This window comes from Dama dama, chromosome 5, assembly GCF_033118175.1.
Source record: "Dama dama isolate Ldn47 chromosome 5, ASM3311817v1, whole genome shotgun sequence".
Classification (NCBI taxonomy): Eukaryota; Metazoa; Chordata; class Mammalia; order Artiodactyla; family Cervidae; genus Dama; species Dama dama.
The window spans coordinates 112,427,054-112,448,072 of record NC_083685.1 but is presented as its reverse complement, the minus strand read 5'-3'; the positions used below and the strand labels follow the sequence as shown (position 1 = coordinate 112,448,072).

Here is a 21,019-nt window from a genome sequence, read left to right as displayed (position 1 = left end):
AGAAAGACAGAAATCTGGGAACATGTAAAACCAGGAAAATCAACAGCAGAAAGTTCATGTTCTCCAGATACCAGCTGCTTCTGCAACCAGCTCTATTTTGATATGCAAATTCCATATATGGCTCATTTTGTTACCAAGCTGCGTCCCTGGACACTTCCATCGGTAGAATTGATAAGAGGCCGGAGGAGGAATTGAGCCAGGGCCTTCCTGGTACTCAAGTTCCTGCAGGAAGGAGCAAGAACAAAACACAGGTTCCCTTGCTTGCCCTCCGTGGACTGGTTCCGTCAGTGGAGTAAGAGCAGGGGCAGATCCTCTGAGCGGGCCCCAGGGCTGGCTTAGGTGGTCTGCCCAACTGCTAGTGGTGCTGTGGGCAGGGATTGTGCCCAATACACTGCTTTTTCTTTTGGCAACTCAGAAGTGGCAGTACACTTGTGCTCCTTTTGTATCTTATGGTTCATGATAGCTCCAACTGCTGGTCCATGCCAGTATCTTTAATGCCTTACAGTTTCCCTGTATTCTGTTTCTTGAGGAGACATTTGTCCACGTGCCAGTGCAAGCACCCCACTCAAGGGTTTTCAGCCCCAGTCTCTGAAATTGAAACAGTTCATGCGAACTTTGTAATTAGAGGAGCAGAATCTAAGGTCACACCCAGCCCTGGCCACAAGGCCAGCCTTTCCAGGCCATGAACTTCATTCTGGATCCTTTTGTAAGTGATAGCCTCTTCTCCTTGGTAAGAATGCATCATCAAGAGGATGGATAATATTTTTCCTGTGCTTGGTAAAAGTAATCCCAACAAGTGTGACCAAGCAGAGGTCAAGAACAGCCACTCTGCTGTGTATCCCAGGTCTCCTAGGGAAGGTGGGAATGATCATGGAGCGGGAGGTAGAGATTTTGCCAGACCTGGTGGAGGAATTGGTACAGAAGACGATGCCCCCTGCCCATCTTCTCTGTGTCCTGCTGACACATTGCCTCCTCTGATGTCCTTTCATCATAGGCTTCACAATCATCGTGTCAGCCATCCTAATACAAAAAGAGTCTCTTGGAGAATTACTTAGGTGAAAGGACCACACGTCCTGTTCCCCCAACTAGGTCTTATTTCTCTTTGGACAAATTGGCCCCAGCCTCTGTGACTATGCTCAAAGTAAGTTGATTCCTCGGACCCAGAGCCCATCTCCAGCCCCCAGATCTGGGCCCCAGGAGGCGGTGACTGACCTGAGCTTCTCTCTGAGGCCCGGTCCAGCAGCGGAAGGACACGTAGGTCACTGCACTCCGATCTGCAATCTGGGGACACGGCTCTGACTGTGGTTCCGAGCAGGACTTGGATGTGGGACAGACAGGGACCATGACACTGGACGGGAGGCAAAGGGCCAGACAGGCCAGTGACCTGGAGGACAAGAGAAGGGAGGGTCTGAGCAGTGTGGTGGGTGGAGTTGACAGGACTCGGTGTCTGATTGGCTGGGTGGGTGGGTGAGAAAGAGCACAGCGACTTAGGCCACACAAAGACACAGTTCCATTCGGTGACTTGGTAATTTATGGACTTTTCTTTTTTGGTCCCACAGTGCAAATTGTAAGATCCTAGTTCCCCAACCATGCATGGACCCCGTGACCGCTACAGCGGAAGGGAGGAGCCCTAACCTCTGGACCACCGAGGAATTTCCTCTAACGGGTGACTTGAGTGAGTGAGGGGCTTTCCTCATCAGAAGGACCTACAAGAAGAACAGCAAGGTTAAGGGGGAAACCAATAAGTTTGAGGTTGAGGTGCTCCTGGGAAGCCCCGGCATAGATGCCTAGAAAAAGGACCATTGTCTCTATGGGTTTCCAGGGATGGGAGAACAGTGTCTAGGCTAGAAATTGAGATTTAGGTCGAACAACAAGTAGTAATCATTAAAGATAGGAGAGCCTGCGATCATCCATGGAGGACTGTGCAGAGAGGAGAGAGGAGGGCCGGGGCCAAAGGCCAGAAAACGCTCAAGTGTGGGCCTGAGCGAGCTGGTTGGCGGAGCAGAAGGAAAGGAGCCGGCACAGGAGCCTGAGAAGCAGCCGGCATGCCCTCGGAGGGGTCAGCATGTGAGGAGGTCACATCAGGCGAGAGTTTTCAGTAGGGACTAGTCAGAGAGGACCAAGGCCACCCAGAGGTCCAGAGTAGCAGCTGGAAAGGTCTGTGGTCTCTGCATTAGCAGAGGGAGGGGAATGGGATGAGCAGGGACTCAGGGGGAGGGGAAGTTGATCCTGGAAATGTAGAGCTCTCCTTGGAGGATGGCACCTGGAAGGAACAGACCCAGGGAAGATACCCCCCCACGAGTGGCAGGGTCTTCAATTTGACTTAGTGAGATCAGTCAAGAGCCAATTAAAAGGGAAATATTTAAAGTTCAGAGAGAGGAGTGGATAACTGAGAGAGAACCTTCTGGAGGGGGCCAGCAGGGGTGGGATTCCCTTAAAACAGGTAGAATCTGTAGAAATAATGAAAATTTGGCCATTTTCACTGCCAAATCTAGTCAAAGAAGCTGTCTGGGAGAGCCAAGAAACCTTTTTTTGTTGCTGTTAGGGGTTTCATTTTCTCCCATCCCACCATTATCTGTATAAAGTTTACAAGGATCCTCTAAGCAATTATCCCATCGCGCACAAAGGACCAAGGGAACTCTTTTTGGGTAGGATTTTACCTTAATCAGACTGACTTTCCCAAGTGTTAAGTGTTCATTAAATATAATGATGCTCTGGGACTTCCCTGGTGGTCCAGTGGTTCATAAGTTGGGCTTCCACTGCAGGAGGGGCAAAGGAAACTCTCACCCTGGCACTCCCTTGCTGAGAATCCTTCCATGGCTCCCCATTTCCCTTAGAGTAACCATGGGTTCCAAGCACCTGCTTGCAAAAAACCATAGCATTGGGGGTACCAGAGACCACATCTATTTCTCTGGGTCTCAAATATTTGAGAAATTTGAGTCCATGGGCTCATCTCTCAATGCAGTTTATCCTCCCCCATTCTACCCTATCCGAAAAGACAATTTATTAATAGCTTAAAGGATGAAGTCAGGTCTTGTATGGGACCATTTATTATTTGAATAATAATAAATGAACAGGTAATATAGTCATATGGCTCAAAGTTTTTAAAAGGGTTTATACTGCTAAGTCCCCCCTCCTGAATCCCTTCCACCTGGATGCCCTCCAGAGGCAATCAGTGTCACCCATGTCTTCTGAATATACATCTAAATGTAAATATGTATTTATATGATCTTTCCTTTAGAACACAAAAGGTGGTGCCCTATACACACTTCTGTACCTTGCCTTGCTCTTTAGAAGATTAATTTCTAGAAAGAAATGTGATTGGTTTTATAGCTATGTAATATTGCTTTGTAAGACTGTTTTAGAATTTAGTTAATGAATATTCTAGGAAAGATAGTTCTATATTTACAATCTCTGGATATTTGTTGAGAGACCCTGGATCCAGACCTATTCCATCCACATCTCACGAGGGACAGCCTGTGGGGGAGGCTCCACACCCAGAGGCCCTGGCTTCTTTGCATGGTCACACGTGATTGGACAACCCCTGGCTCCACGACAGGTCTTCTTGCCTCTCTCCCTAGGTGCCCACCCAACCTCCCCTACTGGCTACTGCATTGTGCAGAGGACACAGGTCACAGAGACCTGGCACAAAGTGACCACTCCTCATGACCACTGCACCCACAAATCCACCTCAAGGGCTACCTCGAGCTGCTGCTGTCTCCATGACCACCCCTGCAAGAGGATGCAAGACAGGCCTATACAAACACACTGTCCCCGGACTGGGAAAGGGGCAGCCTCCAGACACAGGGAGACAGATGGGAACTGTCCTCTCAAGCTAGATGTCCCTTGCATTTTAAGACTTCCACAGAGGCGAGGGTGGGATGTTCAGAGAGAACAGCATTGAAACAAGTATACTATCAAGGGTGAAACAGATCACAAGCCCAGGTTGGATGCATGAGACAAGTGCTCAGGGCTGGTGCACTGGGAAGACCCAGAGGGACGGGATGGAGAGGGAGGTGGGAGGGGGGATCAGGATGGGGAAAACATGTAAATCCATGGCTGATTCATGTCAATGTATGGCAAAAACCACAACAATCAAAAATTTAAAAAAAAAAAAAAATGACTTCCACAGGCCTAGAGTCAGAAAAGGAGACCAGAGTTGAAAAATGAGAGTTGAGGAACATCCGCTGAGGTCCAGGAGGTAAATACCAAAATATAAGAATAGGTAAGAACAGAAGAAAGCAAGGCAAGAAGGAACAGAAGAAGGAGGACCAGGATGAGAGGAAACAAGGGCCAAAGAGCCTCTTCCAACTGGACTGCTGGCTTCACAGTCCTGGCAGGAAGCCTGTCGGCAGCCACCCCTTAGAAAGCCACCATCCACCTCTCCCACATGAGGACTGGGGAGTCTCAGGAGAGACCTGGCATGGCCTAAAAAGCTTTGAGAGTGCAGGAAACCAGACAAAAGGAAAAACAAAACAAAACACACCAAAACCAGAAGGCAATTGGAAAGGTTTAATAATCATTCCAGACTCTCCACGGGCCATTCCTCTCCTCCCTGCAACAGGAACCCAGCAGCTTGGGGTCCACAGAGCTGAGAAGCCCCTGTCTCAGGCAGCAGAGACTCAGGATGCTGCCAGCAGGGAGGGGAAGGCAAGGGAAAGGACCCTGGAGGGTGAAGAGGAAGACGAGGGCACAGACTCCCCAGTTCCCAGCCCTTCTTCTCCCCACATTCCCTGGCCATGGGGCCCCAGCCACCTTCCCCATCCCAGGGAACACCTAGGGGGAGAAGCCCCCGTGGGAGAAGGCAGGGAGGTCAGGGGCACAGGCAGCAACCTGGGGCAGGCAAGCCAGGGAGTTGACCTCACAGGACCCAGCATCCTGGTCTTCCCGGAAGTAGATGGAGTCAGCAGAATTGATGGAGGGGTCCTCATCAAAGAAGTTGTAGGGTCTCAGAATGAGCCCCCCACTGTTCCCCACTGTCACAGTGTTGGGAATGTCCTCTGCATGTGGGATGTGCAGGAAACCGGTTGTCACCCAGGCCACCAAGTCCTAGCAGGGGAAGAAAGAGGGTCACGAGGCCTGATGATGCTAAGGACAACTCTGCTTCCCACAGGATTCACTTTGGGAGCTCACCATCACTCAAGAGGGTTTTAACATCTATATGCTTTTTCATAGTAGCCCAGAAGTCAAAGCATAAAGAATCAACTTCATACTAGGAGCAACACCAGCCTCCACTATTCCAGGCTGCAGCTGCTATCTCTGACATTTCCTATCACATCGTCATCAGCCTACCTATCCCAAGAGAAATGATGACACCCACAGGCTACTTCAGCACCTCCCTCAACTCTGGGAGAGTTCCCAAACTGTAACTGAGAGTAGAAGAATGGAGGAGGGACATCAGGGTGTGGCTGACAGAAAAGGCTGACATTTAGAAATTCACCCTTTGGTGGTGAAGACAGAAGCAGAGAACTTTTAGGTATAACAGATGTAGTCTTCCGTGGTTATTCCAGCCCTTCTGAATCCTGGGGCCCTTAAAGGACTCAGTCCACAGAGCGGAGACAGAGAACTGCCACCTCTCCAGGAAAGGCTGGAGCCTCAGCCAGGGTCTGCAGATGAACTCCCAGAAAAGGAAGTTTCCCTCCACAAGTAGTGAGCAGATCCACAAAAGCACAGAAGCAGGAGTCAGCTCAGCCCTTGAGGTGATCACAGGGTTTCAAGGCCCCACCCAAAAGAAGGTGGGACTGATCTCTGTGTCCCCTACAACTCCCTCATCTCCCACAGTCAGCTGACCTTTCCAGCAATGGTCTCATTGTTGATGAAGTCAGCAAAGTCCACGGTGGGAGTCCAGGGGTCATTCTGATTGAAGATGCTGGAGCTGCTGGGCTCTGTCTCCTTCCTCTGGGTCACAGCCAGCTGGTACCTAGACATGCTCTGGTCAGGGGTCCATGGTTACTGTCCCTGTCTTGCTGCCTGATCATCATGGAAGGGAGCCAAGCCCATGGACCTCAGGTTTCCCCTCTCTACAGTCACTCGATGTCACTCTAGTGGGTGGCCCAACACCTTTCGATGTTTATCTGTGCATCCCTTTCAATTTCACAACATGGCCCCACCAAAATGGAAAAGACTATTCCCACTTGGGTGGTGTGTATTCACTGTGGGCCTTTTGATAACCAGGAAATATGTTTTGGGCTCTTACCTCGCCTCATGTACAGTTTGAATTGGGTTCCCAAATGCCCCTCCCAACACTCACCCCTCCAACAATGCACCCCACCCACCTCCCCCAGCTGACGGCTCTCTCCAAAGGGCTGCTCTGGGGTAGTGGCTCCCCAGGAGCGCCGATCATCTGGATGCGGTAGCCCCGAGGGTGCCCCCACTTGTTGTTCTGCTTGCTGGCCAGGTACAGATAGCGAGGGGAGGCCCCTCCCAGGGGGAAGGCGGCCTGCTCCTCCGTCTCCAGCTGCTTCCGCGTCACCTGCAGCCTCTGTGTCTGGTGCTCTGGGCTCCAGGGTATCGCCGTGGGGGCAAAAGCCATGTCCTCAGCCCAGACCCAGTTCTCCAGTCCTGTGGGAATGGAGCGGGGAGAAGGGAGGAGCAAGAGTTAGTCAGGTGGCTGCCCTGCCCCCTGTGGAGTCTGCCTGTGCCTGGCTTTAGTGTAGGAGCCAAAGACAATGCCAGACTGAGTGTGTCCCTTGCTTCCCATCTCTCACCCAAAGATGTCCTCCATCTTCAAACCTTACCTCTCCAGGGTGTCTTACCTCCCACATCCAAATCCACCTTGTAGTGTGCACTGTGAGTGTGGACATTGCCCAGTGTGTTCTCCCGACCTGGTTTCCATAGTGTCTGGCAGCACCAAAGTGGAACACGGAGCTGATGAAGCCCGTGGCATGCAATTTGACTGTAATGGCCCCATTGGAGTGAAAGATCACATCCCACACATAGTCATAGTTGAATAAGGTCGTCACAGATCTTAAGAACAGCACTGTCTCCGCAAGACCCCCAAAATAGTGAGAAAACACATCTGAGTGGTGTCGCCTCAGGGGCAGGCCCTCGTTCTGCTCAAACACACAAAAGGCATCGTGTAGGGTCCTGGGGGCTTGGGACTCCAGAAGGAAGTGCCAGTCCACATAGGTGGCCAGATAGGGGCAGTCGACGCTGCGGGTCAGGGGCGTGGCGAACTTGCCTATACCATAGCTTCGATCCATAAAGTGGCTCACCATTCCTACTGGGGTATTCCCACCATAGACAACCAGGACCTCTTGCAGGCTGATCTCATAAGCCAGCCGTTCTCCCTGGAATCGAACGTCAAAGATTCTAGGACCACTGAAAGCTCCGAGGCCAAAGGAGAAAGTCCACAATGAGGAGGCCACTCGACTGCCCTGGACACTGAAGCGGGGGCCCTGAGGATGGAACTGTAGAGGGGGAGCCGGACCTGGGGGCACCTGGGACTTCAGAGACCAGGACCCACCTGTGCCATTGTCTGAGATCACCACCACATTCACCTGGCCAGCCTCAAACTGCTCCTCCAGCTGGGCCAGACTCTCATAGTAGCGGCCTTGAAAGAACACCTTCTGGATGGTCCACTGGGCAGGGTCTAGAGCCTTGTGATCTACCAGCAGCTCCAACCCCACAGGGTGCAGGTAGACCCCAAATCCTGAAATGTTGTAGTAGAGGCCAAACCAGGTGGTCCTGTCCCCTGACTGCACGCCACGGGGAGCTGTACCTGACATCACCAAGTTCCTTCCTCCTTGTTTGTAGGAGCAGCAGTGGTGAAGGACACCAGCAGCCTGGGGCAGCTCTCTGTCAAAGATCATCTGGTCTATGTCCAGGAACTCTTGGAGAAGCACAGGGCGTCGGTAATAGGGCAGGGGGCCCCCATGACGCTCCACGGTCACATCCCGCATGTAGGAGGGCTGGGGCAGCAGCCCCACCACCAGCTCAGTCACATTGGGCTGGGGTTGTCTGCCAAAGAAGACGATGGCCAGAGCCTCCCGGGCAGGTGGGGGGCTCCCCCTGTCCAGGTGGGCCAGGGCTGCCACCTTTGGGGGCAGCTGCAGCTCTACCGAGAAGACGCAGTTGTCTGAGGGTCGGGCCTGGGCTGCATCCACCAGGTCTGGCCCCAGCTTCTGGGTCAGGAAGCTCATCACAGCTGTCAGCTCTTCTCGGCTCAGGTCTGCAAACAGCTGGCTCTGGTCAGGCTGTATCCAGTGCTGTGTACTGGGGGATCCAGAGGGGCAGCGGGGAGGCAGGCTGCGATGACATTGCTTCCCAACTCCTTCCTCACTCCCAGCACCACCTTCCTCCCTGCTCATCACCAGAGGAGTCCACAAGGACAGAAAAATGAAGATGAACGTCGCTAAAGCTCTGACTGTCTTCAGGCTCTTGATTTGGAATGCAGCATGCATGAAGGACAGACCGGAAGAAATGGGTGCACAATGCCTCCTTAGTGTCTGGAGGTTCCTACCTTTGAGTTGTGCTTTGGGTCAATACGTTATATGCACACTAAGGAAAAGCAGCTGAGGAACGAGGATTGGCAGTGGTTCAAGGTTGGGGCGGGGCAGAGATCAGGCCAGGCTCAGAAGATGCACCTGAGGTTATAACCTGAACTTTAAGTGGCCCATGTCAGCCTCTGTCATCCTGTTTCAAATCAAACACTCATCCTCACAAAATGGGGGAGGGATGGATATGGGAGACGCAGCTGGAGGGAGGGCGTGGTAGAAGTCATGGGTCCTGGGGATCTTTTTCCACTCTCTCATGGATCCTTGCTCCTTGCTACATGGCTGCAAGCAAAACTGCCCTGTGTTCAGCCATCCAGCCAGATTCCATCTTCCTTCCTCTAGTCCATGAAGCTCTCTGATGGGGGCTCCCATTTAGCAACCAGAAACCTACTGGCATGCATTGGAGCCTGGAGAGTCATGCTGAGAACACCAGTCACCTGTAGGGAGCTGGGGGGCTGAAGAGCTGAGCCAGGTCAACATCTTGGAGGTCCTGAGCTCCCTGAGGCACTAGAGGGGAGCCTGAGGGGAGTGAAGCCAGTCAGAAGCTGGAGGGGGTGGGAAGTTGCAGTTTATAGGGACCCCCATCCCTTGAGCAGAACTGAGGGACCACATCAGATGTCAGGGTGCATAATACCCTGGATGTGAACTTAACCTAGCTGTCCACAAACTTCATCCCCAGGAAAGCCTTTTCCAGAATGCTGAAGATGGAGAGAGCAAAATCATCTCCATTGTCAGGCAGGGGATGTGAGGGAGACACCATCTTCTGTGCAGCCAGGTATGAGGGAACCAGGAGAGCCTGAAGGTCCAGAGATGGATGTGCTTCCCTGGTGACCTGGGGGAAACTCCTTTCCCGCCTGGACACGTCCAAGGCCACTTTCCCCAGAAGCCACCTTAGATGACCTTGCAGACAGAGTATGTTTGCCTGGAGGAGAAGGGACAGTACATCCCAGCCAAAAGCATCAGAAGGTGCAAAGGTACAGAACTTGAAACACCTCACATGGGCAGGTATTGGCCAAGGTCAGGGTATTGGGTGTGAAGTGGCAATAGGAGTTGGTGGGACAGCAGAAGAGATCAGGTCAGGAAGGCTTGTGCAGTGTATGGGTCTTAAGCACAGTAGGCACTGCAGAAAGACAGAAATCTAGGCACATGTGAAACCAGGGAAATCAACCTCAGAAAGGTCAGGTTCTCCAGATACCAGCTGCCTCTGCAACCTGCTCTATTTTGATATGCAAATTCCACATACGGGTCATTTTGTGACCAACCTGCGGCCTCGGACTCTTGCGTCAGTTGAATTCATAAAGAGGCCAGTGGAGTAAATCAAGTGAGAGTTAACTGATCCTCAAGCTGCTACAGGAAAGAACAAGAACAAAACAGAGGTTCCCTTGCTTGCCCTCTGTGGCCTGGTCCCTTCAGTGGAGTCAGAGTGGGGGCAGATCCATGGAGCGGACCGAGGGCTGGCTTAGGTGGTCTGCCCACCCCTTTGGTGGTGCTGTGTGCAGGGGTCATGCCCAATACCTGCTCTTCTCCTTTCATCTCAGAAGCAACAATATATTTCTGTCTTTTTTGTATCTCGTTGTTCATAACTGCCCGGACTGCCCAGTGCTTACAGATATTTTTAGTCTGTTACAATTTCTTTGTATTCTGTTGCTCAAGGAGATATTTGCTCAGGTGCCAAGTGCAAGCATTCCAGTACAGGGTCTCAGGCCCTAGCCTGTCTCAGTTTGAAATGGTTCATGTGGACTTTGTAATAAAGGGGGGACAGAATCGAAGGTCAAACCCTGGCCCTGGCCCCATGGCAAGCCTTTCCAGCCCAAGAACTTCATTCTGGAATCCTTTCGTAAGTGATGGTGTTTTCTTCAAGCTCAGAACACATTGTCAAGAGGAACACTTTTTTTCATCCCGACCAGTGTTACCAATCACAGATCAAGAATGTCCACTCTGGTGGGGAATCCCCAGGTCTCCTGAGGAGAGGGAGTAATGATCAGGGAGTGGAAGGGAGAGCTTTGGCCTGACCTTGAGGAGGAGCTGATATAGAAGAAGGTGCCCCCTCTGCCCACCCTCTCTAGAAGCATCTTGCTGTCACATTGCTTCCTCTGAATTCATGTCATCTAGGCTACACAATCATCATGTCACACACTGTAAAGTTCTGTTTAAAGGTGTTCCTGTTGGACAATTACTCAGGGGAAAGGAGCTACACATCCTGCTTCCTCCAGTAAGTCTTATTTCCCTTTGGACAAACTTGCCCGCAGCCTGTGTAAATGTGCTAAAGGTGACTCGATACCTTGGAGCTAGGCTGCATCCTTAGTCCCCAGGCTGGGCCCCAGAATGTGGTTCCTGAACCTGGCTGCTGTCCCAGAGTCTCCATGAGGCCCCTGTAACCCCTCCAGATGCCCACGTCATTGTAATGTGATCTGCATCCCAGGGGTACAGCTCTGGCTTCAGTGCTGAGAGAGCACCGAGTATGTGAAAGACAGAAGCGAGGACACCGACAGGAAGCAGAGGGTCAGATGAGGCCAGTGACCTCCGGACAGAGAAGAAAAGAGGAATCTGAGCAATGTGGCCGGTGGTGTTGACAGGACTCAGTGTCTGGTTGAGCTGGTGTGTGAGAAAGGGTACAGACTCTGGTGACACAAGGACACCAAGTTTCCATTGAGTGACTTGGGAGGGTGAGGGGCTTTCTTCAGAAGCAGGACCTACAAGAAGAGCAGCAAGTTTAAGGAGGAATCCAACAAGTTTGAGGTGAGGTTCCTGTGGGAAGCCCCAGCACAGATGCCCAGGAGAAGGGCCATAGGGTCTATAGGTTTCAATGTCCGGAGAATAGCTTCTACTCTAGACATGGAGATTTGTGTCAAACAAAAAAAGGTAGTCATTGGCTCAAATGATAAATAACCTGCCTGTAATGTGGGAGACCTAGGTTCGATGCCTGGGTTGGGAAGATTCCTCAGAAAAAGAAATGACCACCCACTCCAGTATTCTTGCCTGGAGAATTCCATGAACAGAGGAGCCTGGCAGGTACAGTCTATGGGGTGGCAAAGAGTTGGACATGACTGAGTGACTCACGCAGAAAGATAGGAAGCCTGAGATCACACAAGGAGGACTCTGCAGAAGGGAGAGAACAGGAGCAGGGCCTAGTCCAGAAATTGCCCATGTGTGGGGCTGAGCAGGTTGGTGGGCAGAGCAGAGGCAAAGGACCCGGCATAAGAGGCTGAGAAGCAGCCAGCTTGCCCTTGGAGGGGTCAGAATGTGAGGAGGTCATGACAGGCAAGAGTTTTCAGTAGGGACTGGTCAGAGAGGACCAATGCCACCCAGAAGTCCAGAAAGTATCAGCTGGAAGGCCTTGTGGCTTCTACATCAGAAGAAAGAGGGGAGTGGGATAAGGAGGAACTGGGGGTGTGGGGGGAGGGGGCAGGAAAGGGAAGCTGACCCAGGAGAGGCAGAGCTCTACTTGGAGGAAGGGATTTGGGAGGCACAAACTGAAGGAAGACCCTGCCCTGGAGAGTCAGGGTCCTGGCAGAGACTTAACGAGATGAGAATCAAGAGCCAGTCATGAGGGAGAGATTTAAAGTTCAGGGAGAGGGTTGGATAACTGAGAGAGAACCTTTTGGGAGCAGCTGGAGGGATGGGTTTCCCCTTAAAACAACTAAACAGACTGTAGAATTTATGAGCCCATTCTCACTGATACATGCTGTGCTACGTTGATTCAGTCGTGTCTGACTCCTCTTGACCTTATGGACTGTAGTCCACCAATTACTTTGCCAACAAAGGTCCGTCTAGTCAAGGCTATGGCTTCTCCAGTGGTCATGTATGGATGTGAGAGTTGGGCTATAAGGTAAGGTGAACGCCAAAGAATTGATGCTTTTGAACTGTGGTATTGGAGAAGACTCTTGAGAGTCCCTTGGACTGCAAGGAGATCCAACCAGTCCATCCTAAAGGACATCACTCCTGGGTGTTCATTGGAAGGACTGATGTTGAAGCTGAAACTCCATTCTTTGGCCACCTGATGCGAAGAGCTGACTCATTTGAAAAGACTCTGATGCTGGGAAAGATTGAAGGCAGGAGAAGGGGATGACAGAGGATAAGAATGTTGGGTGGCATCACCGACTCAATGGACATGGGTTTGGGTGGACTCCGGGCGTTGGTGATGGACAGGGAGGCCTGGTGTGCTGTGATTCATGGGGTCACAAAGAGTCGGACAGGACTGAGCGACTGAACTGAACTGAACTGAAGCTCCTCTTTCCATGGGATTCTCCAGGCAAGAATGCTGGAGAGGATAGCTGATTCTCACTGATAAGTCTCATCAGAGAAGCTGTCAGCAGGACCTCATATACCTTTTTTATTTGGTTAGGGGTATCCCTGTTTTCCAAACTCACCAAGCATTTTATAAAGTATACAAGGATCTTCTACACAATTATCAATATCTCATCACCACACAAACTACTACTGATTTTTGGCTAGGATTTTACCTTAATCAGTAACTGAACCTGCCAGGTGGTAGTGTTCCTAAATATAGCAATGCTCTGGGACTTCTCAGATGGTCCAGTGGGTAACATTGCCCTGCTCCCAGTGCAGGGGACCTTGGTTGGTTCTCTGGTTGGGGTACTAGATCCCACATGCTACAGCTAAGAGTGAAGATGCTTCATGCCACAACTAAGACCCAGCACAGCCAAAGAAAGAAAGGAAAATGTAAAAAAAAAAAAAAAGCTGACAACAAACTTTAAAAAAAGCTCTAAGCAAGCATCCACACACTCTCACAGGCACACTAACTACTTGCAAACACTCACAGTCTTGGTGTGATCATGGGACTCAAGGCACTGACTTGCAAATTATTCAACCATGGTGGGGGAGGGGTGGACACCACATTTCTTTCTTCCTTTTGCCTCCAGCACTGACTATTGTGCAACTGACCGGGAAAAGGAACCAGAAGGAGGTTCCTTCCATAAGCATCATGGAGAACTTCAATGACTCAGGTCAGAGAAAGAAGAGGCATCAAGTCAGTATCAGAGCCACAGCGGCCACAGCATCGATTTTTCTCCTTGTCTCAGTCTTTAGCCTATCTTTTTCCTCAGTTTCTGCCCTCTGTCACGCTGACTTTCACTTCAGGTCATGTTATAAATTCACCCACCCAGCAGTGGCCTTGTCTCCTGACTGAGGGCTTTCTCCCTGTTCTTTGGAACCTAGCTTCTGTTCAGCTCACCTCCATCCACTGTTGACCCAGAAGTGAACCGGGTCTTGGAGCAGGACACAAGGGAGAAGAAGCTTCTGTGCTCCCTGGATATATTCTCCCTCAGATCAGATGAAATCTATTTCCTGTCCTTCACCTCCCAGCCCTACCTGGGCTTCCAGCAGATGGAAGTCCACCCCTCCCCATTGCCTCTCATTCCTCCTCTTTGAAGTGAGTCAGACAGGGAGAGTGAGCAAGAGACTGCATAAGATTTCCTAACATTTAACGTTTTTTCCTGGCAAGAAGAGGCAAAGGGGTCACCAGAGGCCACACCTCTGTGCAATATAGGAGACCCAGGTTCTATCCCTGGGTCAGGAAGATTCCCTGGAGAAAGAAAAGGCTACACACTCCAGTATTCTTACCTGGAGAATTCCATCCATGGAGGAAACTGGTAGGCTACAGTCCATGGGGTCACAAAGAGTTGGCCACGATTGGCCGACCAAGCACAGAGGCCACACCCACTTCTCTGGGTCTCAAACACTTGAAGTAATTGAGTCCCTGGGCAGAGTACCCTCCCCCACCCGCCCCCTTCCCAAAAGACAAGCTACTTTAAAGAATGAAGTCAGAAACTACTTAGCCCCATTTATTATTTGAATAATAATAAATGAATAGGTAATACAGTCACATGGTTCAGAATTCAAAATGTACAAAAGGATATGTAGTATCAAGTCTCCACCCTCCCAAGTGCCTACCTCCTGGTTCCTCTTCACAGAGGCAACCAGTGTTACCCGTGTCTTCTGAATATGCATCTATAAGATATGAAAATATGGATTTATATGATCCTCCCCCATAAAACACAAATGGAGGTGCCTGGTACACAATTCTATGCATTGCCTTGCCCTTTAGAAAAGTAATTTCTATGCAAAGATACAGTTTTATAGCTGCGGAGTATTGCTTTGTCAAGCTGTATTAGAACCTACTTAACAAATCTCCTAGGGAAGGACAGTTCTATTATGTCCAATCTCTGGACATTGGTGGAGAGACCCCGGATCCTGTAGGGACAGCCTGAGGGGGAGGCTCCACCCCCAGAGGCCCTGGCTCATTTGCATGCTCACACGTGATTGGTCAGCCCCTGGCCCCGTGGCATGGTGTGACTGGTCTTTCTGCTTCTCACCCTTGGCGCTCACCCAGTCTCCCGTGTTGGCTATTGCCAAGTTCAGAGGACACTGGTCACACCACACACCTGGCACAAAGTGACCCCTCCTCATCACCACTACGCCCACAGAGCCACCTCCAGTGCTACGAGAGCTGCTGCTGTCTCCACGACCATCCTCTGCAAGAGGATACCACGCAGGCCCATACAGATGGGCAGAAAGAACCATGGGGGAGACACCCTGCCCCAGGACTGGGGGAAGGGGCAGCTCCCAGACACAGGGAGACAGATGGGGACTGTCCTCTCAAGCTGGATGTCCCTTGCGTTTTCAGATTTCCACAGGCCTAGAGTCAGGAGACCAGACCAGAGTTGAAAAATGAGAGCTGAGGAACATCCCCTCAGGGCCGGGAGGTAAATCCCAGGTTATGAGAATAGGTAAGAACAGGAGGAGGCGAGGCAAGAAGGAAGAGATAGAAGGAGGACCAGGATGAGAGGAAACATGGGCCAAAGAGCCCCTTCCAGCTGGACTCCTGGATTCACAAGCCTGCCAGGAACCCTGCCCAGGGCCTCTAGGCAACCATCCCGAGAGAGCCCCCATCCTGTCCTCCCATGTGAGGACTGGGGAGTCTCAGGAGAGACCTGGCATGGCCTAAAATGATTTGGGGAAAGCAGAAAGCAGACAAAAGAAAAGAAAATGAAAAATTCCAAACCGAGGAGTCTTCTGGAAAGGCGTAACCATGACTCCAGACTCTTGACTGACCATTCCTCTGCTCTGTGACAGGAACCCAGCAGGTTGGGGTGAACAGAGCTAAGAAGCCCCAGATTCAGGCAGCATAGCTTCAGGATGATTCTGGTGAGGCAGTAATCAAGGGAGGACGATAGAGGAGAGAGAGGACCCTGGGGTGTGAGGAGGGAGAAAAGGGCTCAGGCTCCTCAGTTCCTGGCCTTCTCCCCACACTCCCAGGCCCTGGAGTCACAGTCACATTCCCCATCCCAGGGAACACCTAGTTGTAGAAGAAGCCCCCGTGGGAGAAGGCAGGGAGATCAGGGGCACAGACAGCAGCCTGGGGCAGGCAATTCAGGGAGTTGACTTCACAAGACCCAGCATCCTGGTTTTTCTGGAAGTAGGTGGAGTCAGCAGAATTGGCGGAGGGGTCCTCGTCAAAGAAGTTGTAGGGTCGCAGGAAGAAGCCCACACCATTCCCCACTGTCACCGTGTTGGGAATGTCCTCTGCATGTGGGATGTGCAGGAAACCGGCTGTCACCCAGGCCACCAAGTCCTAGCAGGGGAAGAAAGAGGGTCATGAGGCCTGGCGCTGCTAAGGACACCTCTGCCTCCCACAGGATTCACTTTGGGAGCCCACCATCACTCAAGAGGGTTTTAAATTTTTAAACATTTTTTTCATAGTAGCCCAGAAGTCAAAGCACAAAGAATCAACTTCATATTAGAAGCGACACCAGCCTTCAGTGTCCCAGGCTGCAGCTGCCATCTCTGACATTTCCTATCACATCGCCATCAGCCTACCCATCCCAAGAGAAATGATGACACTCACAGGCTACTTCAGCACCTCCCCTGACACTGCAGGAGAATTCCCAAACTGTAACTGAAGGAAGGAAATGGAGGAGGGTAGATCAGGTTTGGGTGGCAGAAAAGTTCAGCATTTGGAAATTAATCCTTTTGTGGTGAAGACAGAAATGAAGCTTTAGGTATAAGAGATGTGATCTTCCCTGGTCATTCCAGCCCTTCTGAATCCTGGGACCCTTAAAGGACTCAGTCCACAGAGCAGAGACTGAGAGATCTGCTGCCTCTCAAGGAAAGACTAGAACCTCAGCCAGGATCTGCAGATGAACTCCCAGAAAAAGAAGCTTCCCTCCACAAGTAGTGAGCAGATCCACAAAAGCACAGAAGCAGGAGTAAGCTCAGCCCTTGAGGTGATCACAGGGTTTTCGGGGCCCACACCCTAAGAGAAGGTGGGGCTGATCTCTGTGTCCTCCACCCCTCCCTCATCTCCCACAGTCAGCTGACCTTTCCAGCAATGGTCTCATTGTTGATGAAGTCAGCAAAGTCCACGGTGGGAGTCCAGGGGTCATTCTGATTGAAGACGCTGGAGCTGCTGGGCTCTGTCTCCTTCCTCTGGGTCACAGCCAGCTGGTACCTAGAGATGCTCTGGTCAGGGGTCCATGGTTACTGTCCCTGTCTTGCTGCCTGATCATCATGGAAGGGAGCCAAGCCCATGGACCTCCGCTTCTCAGCTCATCCATAGCGTCACTGTGACGTCACCCTAGTGTGCAGACGGTTTCTTGCACATCCCACATCCCATCTAGTGGGTGGCCCAACACCTTTTTTTTTGTAAAGATACAGTACTTAGGTGATCCTTTTTTTTTTTGGTCTTTCTTTTTTTTTTTTCTGACCTGAGCCCAACATCTTTTCATGTCCTTCTCCTGTTGATCCTTTTGGGTTTCACAGCATCAGGAAAACAGGAAAGACTTATCTGCCTGGGCCTTAGCCTTCCAAGGGGACCGTGTATTTACTGTAGACCTTCTGATAACCAGGAAATGTTTTGTGCTCTTACTTCACCTCATGTAGATTTAAACTGGGTTCCCAATTTCCCCTCCCAAGATGCTCTTCTCATCTCATCCACCCCCTCCAACAGTACACCCCACCCACCTTCCCCAGCTGATGGCTCTCTCCACAGAGCTGTTCTGGGGCAGCGGCCGCCCAGCAAAGCTGACTGTCTGGATGCGATAGCCGCGAGGATGCCCCCACTTGTTTTTCTGCTTGCTGGCCAGGTACAGATAGCGAGGGGAGGACCCTCCCAGGGGGAAAGCGGCCTGCTCCTCCGTCTCCAGCTGCTTCCGGGTCACCTGCATCCTCTGAATCTGATGCTCGGGGCTCCAGGGTACTGTCATCGGGACAAAAGCCATGTCCTCAGCCCAGACCCAGTTCTCCAGTCCTGGGGGGGTGAGAGGATGAGGAAGAGCTGGTCAGGCAGTTGCCCCACCCCTCAGACTCTGCCTGCACCTGGCTTCAGAGTGGGGGCCGAAGAGAAGACCAGACTGAGTGTGTCCCCTGCTTCCCTCTCCTCATTCCAGGATGTCCACATCTTTCAGCCAAAGCTGGTGACCTGTGAAATGTTTCTTCGAGGATTTCACTCCATCCTTGTTTCACACTCATCAGTGAAGACACCTGTGCTCAGTGCTGGGGACACTCTAATGAATGCAACCTTACCCTTCTGCTCTCACAGAAGTCTGAGGAAGGCCAAGCCCTAAGGAGCCTACAGTGTGAGAGGAGCACAGTTAGAGGAAGCCAGGTACAGACAGGAAGAGAGGCAGTTCTGGTCCACGTTTCAGCCTGGCCTTAAGGATGTCACCATCCGAGATGGCATGGCAGGGTATTCAAGGCTGGGGCAAAAGAGGAGCAAAAGCAAAGAAGCCCAACTGTCACCTATTGTGTGTGTTTCTGGGGACACAGAGGGTGAAGATGTGGCTAAAACAGCATAGGGAAGAATCTGGAAGGCAGGTGGCAGCTGCCCTCTAAAGGGACAGGTCTTGGCAGTCCTTTTGCAGTTGGGAATCCATTAGTGATGGGGCAAGTGGGAAGTGTGTGAGGGGGCAGGCTGGCCTGGGCTGGAAGGTCCCTCTGAGCACAGGGTGAACCCTGGATCTGAGGGGAAGAAGAGTCAAAGTAGCAAAGAGAGGCCTGGCGCCCAGAGGGGACTGGCAGGAAGGCCAGGCGACGGGTTGGAGATATTTCAGCAGCAGAACAGAAAGAAAAATCTGGTGATGAAGTCAATGTGGGGAACAACAGTGAAATGTCATGGACTCCTACATATCCCATTCCCTTGGCTCTCTGTGACCACCAACTCCAGAAACTTTTTGGAATATTCCACAGTATCCTCTCTACCCTTCACATTTAAATGGATTGTGCCCAGAGATGAAAACTCAAGGAGGAGGAGGGCCCACCTGCCAAGGAAATGTGCACCCAGGGATAGCCAGGGCTGGCCTGCATGTGCCAGGGACTCAGTGGAATGCACCCAGATCTTCCCCAACACCAGCACTGCAGGCAGACACAGATAAGCTGAAAAACAAATGTCTGCCTCACTCAAGGGGGGCCCATATAGGTGCCAGGGAGGGAAGAGGGCAAAGAGGACCCTTAGCCCAGATACTGTCTCTTCTCTAAGCTTAGCTGTTTCCCAAGATTTTCTAATGAGGTCATGTGGTTGGAGTCTGGCATCTCGGCACCTAGCCAGTGAGCTAAGATCACAGGGAAATTCAACAGTCAACACTCTCCCATCCAGGTAAAAGAAAACATCAAATTCCAAAACCGCATACCCACATCTTCCTTTCCTGGGAAACCTCCATCAAACCCAAAGCAAATAGTGACAACTCCTCAACCTCCTGTCCAGAATCATTGCCTCTGCCAGCACGTCTTACCTCCCACATCCAGATCCACCTTGTAGTGGGCACTGTGTGTGTGGATGGTGCCCAGTGTGTTCTCCCGAACTTGGTTTCCATATTTGTGGGCAGCACCAAAGAAGAAGGCTGAGCTGATATAGCCTGTGGCATGGAATTTGATTTCTATAGCCCCATTGGGGTGGAAGACCATATCCCACACATAGTCATAGTTGAGCAAGGTTGACACAGACCTGAAGACCAGCACTGTCTCCACAACGCCCCCAAAATAGTAGGAATGAAAATCTGAGTGATGTCGCCTCAGGGGCAGGCCCTTGTTCTGCTCAAACACACAAAAGGCATCGTGTAGGGTCCTGGGGGCTTGGGACTCCAGAAGGAAGTGCCAGTCCACATAGGTGGCCAGATAGGGGCAGTCCACCCCTCGGGTCAGGGGCGTGGCGAACTTGCCCATGCCAAAGCAGCCATCCATATAGCGAGTGAGCATTGCTGCGGGAGTATTCCCACCATAAATAGCCACGGCCTCTTGCAGGCTGATCTCATAAGCCAGTCGTTCTCCTTGGAATCGAACGTCAAAGATCCTAGGACCACTGTAAGCTCCGAGGCCAAAGGAGAAAGTCCACAATGAGGAGGCCACTCGACTGCCCTGGACACTGAAGCGGAGGCCCTGAGGATGGAACTGTAGAGGTGGAGTTGGACCCGGGGGCACCTGGGACTTCAGGGACCAGGACCCACCTGTGCCATTGTCTGGGATCACCACCACATTCACCTGGCCAGCCTCAAACTGCTCCTCCAGCTGGGCCAGACTCTCATAGTAGCGGCCTTGAAAGAACACCTTCTGGATGGTCCACTGGGCAGGGTCCAGAGCCTTGTGATCTACCAGCAGCTCCAAACCCACGGGGTGCGGATAGTACCCAGCCCCTGAGATGTTGTAGTAGAGGCCAAACCAGGTAGCCCGGTCACCTGATTGCAAACCGCGGGGGGCTGTGGTCATGGTCACCAGGTTCCTTCCTCCTTGTTTGTAGGAGCAGCAGTGGTAGAGGACACCAGCAGCCTGGGGCAGCTCTCTGTCAAAGATCATCTGGTCTATGTCCAGGTACTCTTGGAGAAGCACAGGGCGTCGGTAATACGGGAGGGGACCCCCATGACGCTCCATGGTCACATCCCGCATGTAGGAGGGCTGGGGCAGCGGCCCCACCACCAGCTCAGTCACATTGGGCTGGGGTTGTCTGCCAAAGAAGACGATGGCCAGTGCCTCCCGGGCAGGTGGGGGGCTCCCCCTGTCCAGGTGGGCCAGGGCTGCAGCCTTGGGGGGCAGCTGCAGCTCTACCGAGAAGATGCAGTTGTCTGAGGGTCGGGCCTGGGCTGCATCCACCAGGTCTGGCCCCAGCTTCTGGGTCAGGAGGCTCATTACAGCTGTCAGCTCTTCTCGGCTCAGGTCTGCAAACAGCTGGTTCTGGTCAGGGTGTGTCCAGGACTGGGCACTGGGGGTTCCGGAAGGGCAGTAGTGAGGTTGGCTGGCTTCACCCCCATCTCCTCCCCTGCCAACTAGTAAGACACACACCAAGGCAAAGATGGTGATGACAGCCAGAGCGAGGAGCACCAGGGTGGTCTTCTGGTTCATGGTCCCATGAATATAGAGACAGAGGATTGAACCAAACTGGAGATTTGTGTTCTCAGGCCAGCAGAAGAGGGTCTCTTTTGGCTCCTGTATTGAGGGTTCCTGGGCTCCGGCTGAGGTTTTCAGTATTCCGTTGCAAAGGAAACAGAAGGTGGGAAGAGCATGGGAAGGCTGGGGGC

The 21,019-nt window shown here is 51.9% G+C and overlaps 2 protein-coding genes across 2 annotated transcripts; both read right to left on the bottom strand.

Moving 5' to 3' along the window:
* Positions 1 to 4,587: 4,587 nt before the first annotated feature.
* On the bottom strand, positions 4,588 to 8,939 carry LOC133057523 (primary amine oxidase, liver isozyme-like). Its single transcript, XM_061144102.1, has 4 exons — positions 7,721 to 8,939; positions 6,276 to 6,561; positions 5,791 to 5,920; positions 4,588 to 5,049 (listed from the first exon to the last, which is right to left on the bottom strand). The coding sequence occupies exons 1-4, from the start codon at positions 8,400 to 8,402 to the stop codon at positions 4,777 to 4,779; spliced, it is 1,371 nt and encodes a 456-aa protein (XP_061000085.1). The 5' UTR covers positions 8,403 to 8,939; the 3' UTR covers positions 4,588 to 4,776.
* Positions 8,940 to 14,278: 5,339 nt separating this feature from the next.
* LOC133057522 (membrane primary amine oxidase) lies at positions 14,279 to 20,999 on the bottom strand. The gene is made up of 4 exons (XM_061144101.1): positions 19,244 to 20,999; positions 17,478 to 17,763; positions 16,836 to 16,965; positions 14,279 to 16,089 (listed from the first exon to the last, which is right to left on the bottom strand). The coding sequence occupies exons 1-4, from the start codon at positions 20,841 to 20,843 to the stop codon at positions 15,814 to 15,816; spliced, it is 2,292 nt and encodes a 763-aa protein (XP_061000084.1). The 5' UTR covers positions 20,844 to 20,999; the 3' UTR covers positions 14,279 to 15,813.
* Positions 21,000 to 21,019: the final 20 nt, after the last annotated feature.

Bases quoted from the DNA above. Each gene is read 5' to 3' on its own strand.
- LOC133057523 (XM_061144102.1), bottom strand. From the start codon at position 8,402: ATGCATGCTGCATTCCAAATCAAGAGCCTGAAGACAGTCAGAGCTTTA. The intron at 6,562-7,720 runs GTACAGCTCCCC...CCATTCCCACAG, and splicing joins AAGGAACTTGGTGATGTCAG to GACTGGAGAACTGGGTCTGG. The intron at 5,050-5,790 runs GTCAGCTGACTG...TTCCCCTGCTAG, and splicing joins ATGAGACCATTGCTGGAAAG to GACTTGGTGGCCTGGGTGAC.
- LOC133057522 (XM_061144101.1), bottom strand. From the start codon at position 20,843: ATGAACCAGAAGACCACCCTGGTGCTCCTCGCTCTGGCTGTCATCACC. The intron at 17,764-19,243 runs GTAAGACGTGCT...TCACCCCCCCAG, and splicing joins GGTGGATCTGGATGTGGGAG to GACTGGAGAACTGGGTCTGG. The intron at 16,090-16,835 runs GTCAGCTGACTG...TTCCCCTGCTAG, and splicing joins ATGAGACCATTGCTGGAAAG to GACTTGGTGGCCTGGGTGAC.